General features: G+C 42.3%; 1 protein-coding gene across 2 annotated transcripts in view; it reads right to left on the bottom strand.

Annotated features, from left to right (window-relative positions):
• TNC (tenascin C) overlaps positions 1 to 14,305 on the bottom strand; it is a 90,058-nt gene that overhangs the window by 58,300 nt on the left and 17,453 nt on the right. For both annotated transcript variants that reach the window (XM_063082326.1, XM_063082327.1), the window contains exons 2-3: positions 4,498 to 5,090; positions 532 to 1,941 (exon numbers count right to left, since the gene is read on the bottom strand). In XM_063082326.1, the coding sequence (XP_062938396.1) occupies positions 532 to 1,941; positions 4,498 to 4,954 (1,867 nt within the window). In that variant the 5' untranslated portion in view covers positions 4,955 to 5,090. The remainder of the gene's footprint in view (positions 1 to 531; positions 1,942 to 4,497; positions 5,091 to 14,305) is intronic.

Raw genomic sequence — 14,305 nt, 5'->3', positions numbered from 1 at the left:
CAGGTCTGACCCATAGATGATTAGCATTTAATCTTTAGTTGAGTGTGCATTTAAAACTGTTTTTAGGTTATCTCAATGTCCATACACTCAGCAGAAATTTTATTTCCATCTAAATAAAGGGGTTTAGTTTACTATTGGTTCAATGTCAGTGGAGAGTAAAAAAGGAGGCTGACATTTAGCAGAAGGGAGATTATCATTTCATCTACCTCATCCAGGCACTAGATGTTAAAACCAATGTGGACAAATAAGGCAGACTCAAATATTAGCTTTGTGATGTATTAGCTGTGTGTCCTCAGGACAATCACATAACCTCTCTGAGCCTTTGGGCCCTTCAATGTGGCCCTATAACAAGTGAATGATCAAGGCCCTCTCAAAGAGTCAAAGTGTGTGCATGTTTAATGTAAATATATTAATATATACAAAGAATAAATGTATATCTGTGTGCTCATAAATATAAACATAGTTCTCAATATGTACTAGAAGTACACTCAGTCACGGCCATTGTCATGCTAGTTCACGCATGGTACTCACCCTCCGAGCAGTCTTCCCCAGCATGGCCCTCGTTACAGATGCAGCGGCCCGAGACGCACTGTCCCCAGTGACTGCAGTCATTGGGGCAGGAGCGCTGCCCGCAGTCTGGGCCTGTGAAGCCCTCATGGCAGATGCACTGGCCATCCTCGCAGCGGCCCCGGCCATGGCAGTCATCGGGACACCTTCGCTCTTTGCAGTCTTTGCCCATGAAGCCCTCATGGCACACACATTGCCCGTTCACACAGCGCCCCTGGCCGTGGCAGTCACTGGGACAGGAGAGTTCTGCACAGTCGGGGCCAGTGAAGCTGTCCTCGCACACGCACTGCCCGTCCACGCAGCGGCCCCGGTGGCTGCAGTCCTTGGGGCATCGGAGATCCCGGCAATCTTCCCCAGTGTAGTTATCATCACAGATGCACATGCCATTCACGCAGCGGCCGTGCTGGTTACAGTCATTGGGGCAGCTCATTTCACTGCAGTCATAGCCTTTGAAGCCTTGCTCGCACACACACTTGCCTTGGACACAGCGGCCCCGGCTGTGACAGTCACTGGGGCACCGAAGCTGGCTGCAGTCCTCCCCAGTGTAGCCCTCATCACACACACACTGCCCATTGACACAGTGGCCCTGGCCGCTGCAGTCGTTGGGACATTTGAGCTGTCCACAGTCAGCTCCTGTAAAACCATTGTCACACTCACACTGCCCATTGACGCAGCGGCCATGGTTGTGACAGTCGGCGGGACACCTCTTCTCACTGCAATCCATGCCAGCGAAGCCCTCGTCGCACACGCACTGTCCCTCCTCACACCGGCCCTGGCCGTGGCAGGCGTTGGGGCAGACGAGTTTGCCACAGTCCTCGCCCGTGAAGCCTTCCTCACAGTGGCAGGTGCCATTGACACAGCGGCCCCGGTCGAAACAGTCATTGGGGCAGATGAGCTCACTGCAGTCCTCGCCTGTGAAGCCCTCATTGCACACACACTCATTCTCCACGCACCGCCCACGGTTGTGGCAATTGTTGAGGCACAGGGGCTCATTGCAGTCGTCGCCGGCGAAGCCATCCTGGCACACACACTGGCCATCCACACAAGTGCCGTGCTCCTTGCTGCAGGGCACGGGGCAGATCTCTTGGCTGCAGTCAGCCCCGGAGTAGCCTTCGAAACACACGCAGACCCCATTCACGCACTTGCCTTGGTCATTGCAGTCGCCGGGACAGGCCAGCTGGCTGCAGTCCTCGCCGGTGAAGCCCTCATTGCAGACACACTGCCCATCAAGGCACTGGCCTCGAAGGTGACAGTTGCTTGGACATTCAGGCTCAGAGCAGTTGGGGCCTTTCCAGCCAGGTTCACAAACACAGCCGCATCCTTCAGTGCTGAAGTTGCCCCGGCCGCTGCAGAAGGGCCTGGTGTCCAGGCGGCCTGCAATGAAGAGAACAGAGGCTCTCAGCTGGGCTCAAGCAGCTGGATTTCTCAGGATCTACCCAACACACACAGATTCTAATTTGGATGGAGGATGGTTGCATAGAGTGTGAAATCAGACAGAACTTAACATCCTGTTCTATCAGGTAGGAATTCTTAACCTGTACTGCCAGAACTTGTAGACAGACTTACTTGTATGCAGATAATATGTGCTTGTGTGTGTAGGGCTGTGTGTGTGTGTGTATGTATTTCCATTCTTGGTGAGAGGATCCACAGTTTTCACTGCATTTTCGAGGAATCCCATGACTCCAATGATGACTAGTCTCTGCCTTCTGGAATGCATTATTCTGGGCTATGCTTAGTCAAGATCATTTATGTAGGAGATGCCCAAGAAAGCTGTTGAACTGAACTTAATTGTGACTTTTACTCAATAGCTGTGCCATGTTTGGGAAGGAATTTAGACTCTGGAGCTAGCTTCCTCATAGGTCAGATAGAACCAATAGCCCACTTCTGTGGGAACATCAGGATTAAATGAGGACATTAACAGCTTGCTCTTGTGTTCACTGTAATTTTCCTGTTTTACTTTCCAAAGGTTTTTCTGGGGGGGTTGACTCAATTTGGTATGTGGGTTTACAGGACCAAAACTTTCTAATTTTCCGTAACTGAAATGAGGCAGCGAAGGAGTGGCTTTCTAGTTCTGTCAGGATACCTTTCAATTTGGCTCTGTCCCCAGAAAACTCATGTGTCTCTATCTTTTTCCCTCACTCTCCTGAAGGCTGTGTGGTGGGTGGACTGAGGAACGCAGGGTCAGGGCTGTCATGACTCCAAGCACTTTGAATCCCAAACATTGTCTTGGCTCAACTTGCGGGAGTCATTGGTCTGAACTTCCTGGAACCCAAGGGGAAAAAAACAACACTTACTTTCATATTCTCTGCAACTAAATACAGTGTATTAATATGTTATATCTCCTTTCTGATAGCAGGAAGGAAGGAAATATCTTTAAAAGTTGGTTTGAAAAGTGAGAATCTAAACCTGTGCTACACAGTAAGGTGGCCACTGGCCACGTGTGGCTATGAAGCATCGACTTGTGGTTAGTTTGAGAGGAGCTGTAAGAGTAAAATACACACAGGATTCCAAAGACTTAGAATAAAAGGATAGAATGTAAAATACCCACTAATAATTTTTATATTGATTCTAGGCTGAAAAACAGATATTTTATTTATATTGAGTTAAATAAAATAGACAATTAAAATTATTTTTATCTGTTTCCCTTTCCTTTTTTGAAATGTGACTACCGGAAAATTAAAGGTTACATATGTGGCTCACATTATATTTTTATTGGATAGCACTGCTCTAAACAATTATTCCAACCTACTCTTCAGCACTAATCCTGCTGTGCCCTCTCACTTGCATTTTGCCAGGGAATTGACAGAAGTGAAAGATGAACTAATTTCTGCATAAAGAAGCTTTGTCGTTTTGCCTTAGAAACAGACAGCATGTGCTATACTACTCTCCACTTACGGTGGTTAGGTCTACTCTTGAAATAATTCCTGAAATATTTCCTGGTAATTTTTTTCCAAGTGGCATAAATAGAGATTTTCATTCTGATTTGAAGTTGTCAAAACTCCTGGAGCTGTATGAACTTTAGGGAATAGAGATGAAGACATAATTCCAAGGGAGCAAAACTCAAAATGGGATACACACGGACACGGTATTAGTGAGAAGGTATGAGCTCTGGAGACACACAGACACGTTCAAACCTCCATCTCTCTTATTTGTTTTTGCATAATCTTGTACCATTTGGTTAACTTTTTTGAGTCTCAGTTCTTCGATCTGCAGAAGGAAATGTTAAAGCTCATCTTAAAGGGTTCTTGGGAGGATTAAATGAGATAATAGTTACAGTGTCTAGTACATAGAGAAGACTTAATTCTTGTGAAGGCTTAATGTTGGTGATCAGAATCATCATTGCTATTAAATTAGAACACATTTTCCAATTCCCACAGACCCTGCACTACCACGGGAAATGTTGTACATTTGTAAGAATACTGGGATGTTGAATACTGTGGTTTTCAACTGAACTTAGCCACTCATTGTGGGACCTTGAGGAATCTCATCTTCCTTCTGGGACTCAGTTTCCCTATCTGTACAATGAGGTGATGGGGCTATATCGCTACTTTTCAGAAAGTGCTCTTTGGGACAGGAGTTTCATGATATGTTCATAGGTTGTGGGGTGGAGAATGGGTAGATTTCATGGTCTAAAAGTAAGTTTTAGAAACTAGCAACTGAAGTGAAATAGAGTTTTCAAAGCAGGACATCTCAAAGGCCTGAAAATTTGAGAAACATTTGTCATCATGACTCCTCAAGAGCAGGGGAGAGATGGCTACGTTCTCCACATTTGTTTTACCATAAAATCTCTATGTAATGCACACCCTGTGAGGCTAGTTCCTGAGGGAACCCACTCTGGAAACGACTGATGGACCCTGCTGTGTGCATCCTTTCTCCCATTTGTACAGTGGGGTTGAGGTGCGGGGGTGCTGGCTGGCCACCTGCTCGTACCTTCAGCAGACTGGAGACAGCAGCCTGCTCCCAGGGTACATTGCTCCCGCAGGGAAGACACAAGGCTCTCCAGCTCCTCCAGCCTGCTCAGGAGTTCCTTGACATCAGGAGCAGCAGCACAGCCGCAGGCCCGGCGGGGGATGTTGATGCGGTGTGTAAAGATGATCTGGTTTTCCCCATCCACTGTGTGCTCCTGGAAGCTTTCACTGGGCTCCGACGGTGCAGCCAGGTCTTTCTCCCCATTAGCTGATTCCAGATCCACTGAACACTGGGATCCCATAGGCAGCTTGATGTTGTAGACGTGGTTAAACACCACGGGCTGATTCTCCTCTGGGAGGGTGAGGTTGACCCCACTCTGTCGCTTGTGCCGGATGACTTTTTTGAGGACACCTCCTTCGGTAGGGAGTGCAACCAAAGCCAGGAGGATGCACGCCAACAACAGAGTCATGGCCCCCATGGTGGAGGAGGGTTTTGCTGGGTGTTTCTGGGGTTCTAGAGTCCTTGGGTGTCTCACTCTCAGCAGAATTGGGGGTTTAGAAGCACAGAGCAGAATCCAAATCAGTCGTCCGTAATCTTCTTGAAAGAATTATTTTCTAAAAGTAAACAAAGGAAAACAGTAAACTTATTAGTATCTACTACTGATGGAATCTGCTGAAAATCTACAATTCCAAGTGAGCTTTCATTTTATGTCTCCCATGTTTGGAGCTCTCCTGATATTCCTTCATTATATACTGTAGTGGTGATATAAGATAGTCTCTAAAATTTTTTTGCAATCTTGAAGGAATGATTTCACTCACTAGCCAACTTCTGTAAATTTAGAAGGCAGAGGGCGTAGAGGAAAGGGAAAAACATTGGAATAAGACAGACATGGGTTTGTATCTTGGCTCTAGCTCTGGGCCCTCAGGTAAGTTCTGTAACTTTTCTTTGCCTTATTTCACATCCTGTGCAGTGAAGATTGTAATGTCTAATGGCAGAGTTAAAAGAATGATGTAAATGGAAGCATTAAGTAGACATCATTCCTGTATTCATTAAGTCCTTCAGTATTAACAAGATAAGCTGTCTGAGTGAGTTACTTAAGTGATATGAAGGCAACAGTCCCATTAGATATTCAGTATCTCCTGCCTCTTTTTGACTCTCCAAACCAAGTTTAACACCATCTGCTGGTTCTCTTCTGTCATGGGAGGCAGAGGTTAAAATAAAGGACTTCAGAGGGCAAACTGAGTGTTAATCCCAGCTGAGCTTACTATTGGCTGTTGGCATAGTATTCTACCTCTCTGCACCTCAGTTTCCCTTCTCCTTGATTTATTCCAAAACTTTCAAAAGTCCAGCTTTTAGAAGAGCCCGACAGAGTGTTCCTGAACCAGTTGTCCAAACTGAGATTCACAGCAAGAGATGGTTCAGCCTCTGATGTCTTCTCCAATTGACATGTACTTACAGAGTTCTTACTGAGTTTTCAACAAAAATTAGAGTTCTGTGGGTGGCGGGAATACATATAAGACCAAATGTCTAGCCTCAGAGGACTTAACAATAGAATTAAAAAGAAAGTGTAGTCATCCATTCAATACTTAGAGCACAAATCAGGAAAGAATACAAAGAACTTATTTTGTGGTATAAGAATATAACTGCTTACAGAGTCTGAAAACAAAAGGAATTGTCAAAAGAGTGGTAGGGCATGATTTATCAGAAAGGAGAGAATTTAAGCTGAGCCTTAGCTAGTGAGAAGGATTAGATGGAAACAGAGTACATATGGAGAAGAATATGCTACCGTGAAGCAGCTCTCACTCTGCTAAGTCATTTTATTCACCTGTATGGGCAATCAGGTGGGAGTTGTCATAGGCAGTTGAACAATTATTGAGTGAAGACAGACATGGCTAAACTTTGGGTAGTTATAATATTGACTCAAATAATGCCTTAGATGAAGGTGAGAATGATCTATGTATGGTATGAAGTCATTCATGATCCTCTTTAACTTGAAAATACACTTGAATGCAGTTCAACAAAGTAATTGAAGAATTATTTGGTTTTTGATAAGTCATTTCACAAATTGACATTTCCCTATGCTATTGCTGTTCTTACAGTTGCAAATTCTTAGTTATTCATGTCAATTAGTGGTGGTATTTTGATAAGAAGTTTTCTAATTTTTTTTTTCCAGAACGATCTTATCTCAAGGATAGAATGCATCAATATGATCCAACTGATAGCCTTTTTTTTATGACAGAAAGTCTCCAAAACTTGAAGAGGGATTGTGGCAGAGCACACTGAACTGAGAAGCATTTCTATAGGACTGAGCAGAGGTCTGGAGACCTAGAAAGCACTGGTTGTGCATTTAACCAAGACTGTCCTATCCACACCCTCACCATGTATTATATTCATATTGATATATTAGCAACTATCCATTCAATATCTACTTAGGGCCTCTACTCCCTGGTTAGGCCAAAACCAAAATTCTCTGTAGAGCATGCTTTCTGATTCAAATTAGTTTCCTAAATAACAATTTGTGGGTCTGTGATTTAAGATCACTGAAGGAAGATTATTATGAAGAGCTTGGCATGTTCTCTTCTGTCAAACAAATTTGGCCTGTCTTATTTGTTTACTGGACAAATATTTATTGATATCATGCTCTATTGGAATGATTTCTTTTTTCTTTTTTTTGTCTTTTTCGTGACCGGTACTCAGCCAGCGAGTGCACCGGCCATTCCTATATAGGATCCGAACCCACGGCGGGAGCGTTGCTGCGCTCCCAGCGCTGCACTCTCACGAGTGCGCCACGGGGTCGGCCCTGGAATGACTTCTTTAACTCTCTTTGCCTTCACAAAGTCCTTCTTTCCTACCCCTTTCCCATCAATTCTTAGATCTTTTTTTTTCTTTTTTCTTTTTTCTTTTTGGCAGAAGAGCCATGGGCCAAGCTTGAAATGTTTTTGGACTTTTATCCATCCTTTTGTGTGTGTTGCAAAATGACTTAAATTTCCATTGAAAAGGCCATTAAATGAGCTGCTGGTTGAGACTCTAAGGCAATGAGTTTAGAGTAGTAACGACTGGAGCGTGAGGAGGGTGAGGATTTTCCACTGTGTATTTAAGAGACCTGCACTGAGTAGCCAAATGTTTCACTGTTTGGGAAAAGGACATGTTATTCTTAAGTGTTACGCATTTCTCATTGGCTCATGGTGGTCTGAGAGCAGGTGGATGTTTTTGTACTTTCGGAAAGACCCATTATGTCTTCAGTGTTGTGGAAATGCTTGGGCTTTGGAATTAGACATACCTGGGTTTAAATGTCATTTACTAGCCCTGTCACTTTGGCAAGCTACTTATCTTCACTAAACCGTGGCTCATTTATTAAATAGGAGTCAAAAGATTAGAGATTTGTACATAAAGCACCTGGCCTGGTGTTAGGCCCATAGGAGGCACTCTTTAAACAGAAGCTGCTATTTTGTTGCGCTCCTGGGAACAAAAGGAAGCAAGAGTCCATGACAATAGCCTCCTTTTACTTGTGGCTGAGCTTGACCTCTTAGTTAAATCCAGTCCTAAATTCACAGCAACTTGGATCTAGATCAAAGATCTGCAGAAATCATTGATGAGTAAGGAGGTAAACATTATTAAGATGAAGTTACTAGACCTGGAAATATTTCCACCAGAGAGGGAAAAGATAGAGAGCAAATAATGACCTTTAAGAATGTAAAATATTCTCACGCAGACAACTGGCTGGTTTATGTCTCTTTTGAGGATAGCCTAGGGAAAATTACTTTAGATTACAGTTTGAGATATTTAGGTGAGACATGAGAAGTCATGTTCTGATAGTAGGGCTTTTATAATTTCAGAATGAGCAACTTACTCTAGAGACACAAGCAGATTCTTATCTTTATAGGAAGTGATCAGTAATGAAAGGTCTGGAAAATATCTTGTAGGAGGAAGGACTGTAGACTTGTGCATATTTATCTCATAGTTGAGAAAACCAAAAATGAAGGGAGCAAGGTTACCATGTATAAATCTGGAGAAAGCAGGAGCTGGCTTGTCTCTTGTGGCCACCCCAAAGGACAGAACAAGTGCCAACGTGTGTTGTGTTGCGGGTTGGGTGGGAGAAAGTTTGGTTACAAGGTGGCTAATTTTAGCACAACAGGTGAAAGGTTTTTCTAGTTGGCATTGTCACCCAATAGATAAGGCTTCTTTGAGAATGTAGCTAGTTCCAAAGTGAATAGAATGGTGTTGAAGACCATAGATTTTGCAGACAAACTCTCTTGGGTTTGAATCACTGACCACTTCGTCTTCCTTGGGCAAAGTATTATCCACTGCTGCAAACCAGAGTCCTGTCATCAGTAATGGGCTAAGAGTGTCCTCATAGGATTGTTGTGAAAAGTGCATGAGATAATGGGTGTAAAGGAAAGGCACAGTCTCTGGCAACAGCAAGAGCCCAGAAAAGGGAAATTTTGCACTGAAAAATATGGACTTCAATTAATATATTTTTCTTGGATTTTCTTTCTCCAAACTCTTGATATCTCCACTTTGGCATATGCAGTTCTCTTTTTAGGCAAGAATAAGTGGAAACTTCTCTTTCAGTACTCCCAGACAAATATTCCCTGGGGGATATATGACAGGTCTTTAAAAAGTTCATGGAAAGATAAGTATTATCTTTTAATTCTATTTTTCCATGAACTTTCTGAGGTACCCTCCTGATGTGTATATGTGTGTGCATGTGTGTGTGTGTATACTCATTTATCTTTTATGGTGAGATTAAAAGATTTGGTGAGTCAATGATCTGGTGTGCAGGAAGAGATGCAGCCTTTGCATTGGCTCAGTCTGTAAATTGTTGGGTTATGTGTACAGGACAAAGGGCTATTTCCAAGATGTGTATGTTGCGCTGTTCTGTATCCTGCCTCAGCATATATACCTAATGCAGAAAATACATGTGTGTATCAGACTTTGCTTTCTATCTTTATCAAAAGCAATTTTTAGAGCCAAATGAATACCTCAGAATTGTGAAACTGTTTTTATAAGACTTTCTAGATAAATGTCTCAAAGCATGATTAATAATTACACATAATTATGGAATTTTATGGGAGAAAACACCATAAATATTTCCCCCAAAATATTGGGTAGGAGGTTTAAGAAGAGGTAGAAAATTTGAATTAATTGGTCTAGAGCTGCTCTGTTCAATATGGTAGCCACTAGCCATATATGGATACTCCAATTAAAATTAATTAAAATGAAGTACAATTAAAAATCTCATTCCTCAGCTGTACTACCCACATTGTGAGTACATGTGCTTAGTGGCTCCAGCACCAGACAGTGCAGATAAAGAACATTTGCATCATTGCAGGAAGTTCTCATGAGTAGTACTGGTTTAGAGGGTTGCTTGATTTTAAGCCCATGGTACAAAACAAGAAAACAGATTCAAAGAGGTCAAAGAGACTCTGTAAGAAAGTTCTGCTGTTGTTAAGTCTCCTGTCTAATGAAAATGGGTGAGTGCCTCAGACACAGGTGTGATGGCAACTTTTTAGCAACTCACTTAAATATAAGTAGGCATGTATGTGCACTGTAGTTTCTGTACCTTACATATTCAAACACATCCAGGTACAATGAGGAGTCATCTTTAAGGCTCTTTTCCTCCTTAAATCTGAAGGGATACCCACCTTGGCCCACGTCTGCATCTTTTTCCCCACCCTGCCCTTGGGTTAGGAAATCTTTTCTTCTTCCTCTCTTTGCACGCCTTAGAGTCTCATGGGAATCTTCTCTTCAGATCAAATCAAAAGCTGAGTTGCTCCGGGAACCAGTCTGGCCACATCTAATATCTTGTCATGCTCTTCTTCACCCTTCTCTTCGAAGCTGGTAGAGCTTGTCAAAGCAACCCATGACCCTCAATTCTTTGCTGACCTTGCACTGATTCGTTCTAGCAATTTCAGCTCTGCCACTTTAGTAGCTGCTACCTGTGGGCACTCACTTCCTCCTCTGAGTTTCACTTGCCTCCTCTCCTCCGTGGGGCGACAAAGGTCTATCTCACAGCGTTGTGGGAGGATGGGATGAAATGAGAAGACATATGTTAAGCTACTAGCACAGAACCTGGCATATAGTAGGTGCTTAATATATGATAGCCAATGATAACAGAGGCAATAATAACAAAGCTGATGAAATAGAGAACAGATCAGAAGGGAAACAAGGGGTGGAGGAATCAGGGAAATACACCCATGACTATAGTCATGACATGATAAGTAACAATGGAGACCGGCCAACCCACACCTATTAATGCTCAAAGTGGAGAGAAGCTATATTCTTTTGAGGAGCTAAAGAAAGACACCTTGTAAGAGGTGGCATGTGAGATGGACCTGAGGAATGGGCAAGATTCTGAAAAGTGGATGGATACCACTCCAGTGGGTGGGCACAATTTGAAGCCTACAGCAGTCTAGAGAGAAGAAACACCATGAACAAAGGCAAGGAAGTCAGAATACATGGGCGATGAAGACAAGAAAGAAGATGACAGTAATAACAGCAGCTTCCCTTTGTAGGTGCTTAAGACATGCAAAGGTGGGGTAGCACGTAGGGAATATAGCGAGGTCTAGTTCTACTGAGGAGTAAAATAACGTAGAGGGGAGTGGAAGGGGAGAGACCATGTGGAGCTGGTAGATGCCATATTGAGGAGGATGGTAAAGGTCACTGTGAAGAGGTGGCACTTAACCCAGGAAGCAGTGTGGCACCTCTGTAAGGCAAGTGCCCAGTCACTCAGCCATCTGTTGAGAAGCCCGGGCAAAACACAAGCTTCAGTATTTACTCCATCGGTCTCCAGATACCTGGTACATTTATGGCCCCTGCTCCCCACAAAAAATAAAGATAAAAGCAATAGTCCAGAAGGCTATTTTTGTTTTTGTTTTTTTGTAGAGGGGGTTAAAAATGTTAGGACTTAATCTTCTTGTTTCAGTTTCCTTGGTATTAGATATTGCCAGTGTAGGATGATTTCTCCAGATTCTGGCATTACAGATTTTTATTCAGAACGTTACTGTGAGGTAACACTGCATTTAACGGGCTGGCAAACCAAGGACAATATCAGCGTAGCCATGTACTAATAATGTCTTATTAGTTTATAATTTTATACTTTAAGGTACATCTTGGCTTGTCAAATCTTCCTTTTTTTTTTTTCCCCCAGTAGAGTTGTTTGTTAGCTAAGCTTTTGGAAGCAGCATGGAATAAACTAATGGTTATTTTTAGGCACTTCACCACAGGACAAAGACCATTGCTAGATGAAGAAATCAATTCAATCAGTCTTTGAATTCTTCCCTGGTCACAGCTGGAGAATAAACAATTTCATTTTCAGATAAAGATAAAACTTCCAACTGGCTAGAGTCATGATTTAGAATTAGATACTTATGACTTCATTTTTAGTAGCTCATGGAATATATTTATTTTGTTGACTTGGCCACATACGTGAAATATCCTAGGTTTGGAGGGATGAGGAAGATTCCTACTGTTTAGAATACAGATGAATTTGTTTCCACATCATTTTGGCAATACATATGGCAGCTTACACCAAATTCTTCTTCTTACTTACAAGCAAGAAAATTTTATTGTGCACAGTCAGTCAAGCATGGAGTTGCTTACATGGGCATTCTTAAATGTTCTAGAAATTCCTCACCTCTTGTCCTTCCCAACATCCATAAATTCCTTCTTGGAATGTGTCAGGAAGAGAGAGGAGCCAGGAAACAGCCTTAAGTGTCGATTTTTTTCCGAGGACATCTGATCCCCACAGTTGAGTGAGTCCAGCACAATCTGTGTCATAAAAGAACTGAGAAAACTCTAACTGCCAAACCAAAGACCCTTCACGCACGAGGTGTTTGAGTTCGGGCACTGAGAAGCAGTTACCTGTTTAGGTAGCACTGTGGCTTAACTCCTGCTCAGTTAGGATACTAGTGAAGCCAGCAATCATCCCAGAGGCCTGAGAATTAATTTTTTAAAAATAATTTATTCTTGCACTTAATAAAGTGCAAAGTATAAGAACAGGATTTGGACTAGGGCAGGGGTGGTGGCATGTTTCAGAGAACAATGATGGACAGGTCTTATTCTCAGTGAGTTCACAGTCTAGTAAAGAAAGCAGACATATAAATAGATACTTATGGGGAAGAATGAGACATGCTAAAATTGACAACTATCCAAGAAGAGTCTGTGCAGTGTTTGAGATTATCTGCTCTAGAATCAGTCAAATACTGTCATTAGTTTGAACCATATGGAATCACCATTTTTGTTGTTGTTGTTGTTGTTAAAAATGATTGGGTATTGGCAACTCTGTATGGTTCCATCTAGTAGCAGTGACCTTGATTGTGTGACATTGTCTTTTGGGGCCTCAGTCTTCTTGTCTGTAAAATGGTAACACTAATATCAACTCTACAATAAAACTCTTTCAACTGCAAGTGAGAAGAAAGGAGATTAAATGAGATAGTGCATATCAAACACCTAGTAGCTAAGAAAAAGCACCTAGTACTTAAAAGGAGGGGATTTTCATAACTGGTATGTATTGGTATTGTGTGATTATTTCATGTTTTTTGTTTGGAAAAGACAATTAATGGGCTAGTCTCTAAAGGATGAAAGATTCATAAAAGAATTTTGGGAGTCTTTTTCTTGCCCACTGTTGCTTTTCGAATGGAATTGTGTATTTGTTAGTGTTTCAGTTTGTCAAGTGACAGGGATACTCTGAAATCCATGGGAGAGTGAAGAGGCTACAGCCCTGGTTCTCCTCCTAGCCTATCTGTTCTAATTCAGTAGCAAGAAAAACAAGTGAATGAGCCTGGGGTGGGGCTCTTTTCTGGGAGGTCAGTACCCTGGCCAAGGTTCCTCTGAGGCAGTCCTGCTACTGGTATGCTTGTCCCCGCTGCTGAGCCAGGGCTTTCTCCAGAACAGACTGCCTGTGGTTTAGTCTTTCCAGACTGTGTTCCTAACGGGAAACACTTGGCCCAGCTTCTCAGCACTTTCCAAAGACATAGACAGACATAGATTATAGAATCAAAATCATACTTGAGCAGGGCTTAGAAGCAGTTGTGGAAGATCACTGAGTCCAGGGGTGACAAACCAGGGGCAGCCTACTCAACATTCTGGTGTACGTGGCAGACGTTGCTAATCAATAATGACATACTTCTGGGGAGCCCCACTTCAGAATGGATCTGAATCTATCACTTCAGGCAGCCACATCTGATTATGTAGAGGTAGTATATGACATGAAACTCATTGGCTGTAGCATCTAGTCATTTAAGAGAGTAAGTGGACTGAAACACCTAGGGAGGGTCACCTGGCTAATCAGTCGTAAAGCTGATACTAAAACCCAAAGATCTCATCTCTTGGTCAAGGAATTTGATTGAGATTTATCACTTCTCTCAAATCACTAGAAGGCCTTCAAACAAGAAGAGCATATGTACAGCACGGTGACTATAGTTAAAAATAGTGTATTGTATACATGAAATTTGCTAAGACAGTAGGTTTAAGTGTTCTCACCACACACACAAAGGTAACTATGTGAGGTGGTGGAGGTGTTCATTAGCTTGAATCTGGTAATTATTTCACAATGTATATATATATCTAATCATCACATCGTACACCTTAAGTATATACAATTTTATTTGTCAATTATACGTCAATAAAGGTATTTTTATTTAATAAAGAGCTTACCAAATATTGGTTGAAGAGGCCTTAGAAGATCAGGGAGACGTTGATACAATAACAGTGAAAATAAAAGTAATAAAGTGATCATTAGCTATCATTTATTGAGTGCTTATTTTGCCAGAGCCTATGATAAGCATTTAAAATTTCTCATTTCAAAGTTTCACAAAATTTTATAAGG

The sequence above is a fragment of the Cynocephalus volans genome, chromosome 17 (assembly GCF_027409185.1).
Source record: "Cynocephalus volans isolate mCynVol1 chromosome 17, mCynVol1.pri, whole genome shotgun sequence".
In the NCBI taxonomy this organism is placed as follows: Eukaryota; Metazoa; Chordata; class Mammalia; order Dermoptera; family Cynocephalidae; genus Cynocephalus; species Cynocephalus volans.
The sequence above is the reverse complement of the archived record's forward strand: the minus strand, read 5'-3'. Positions and strand labels throughout refer to the sequence as shown.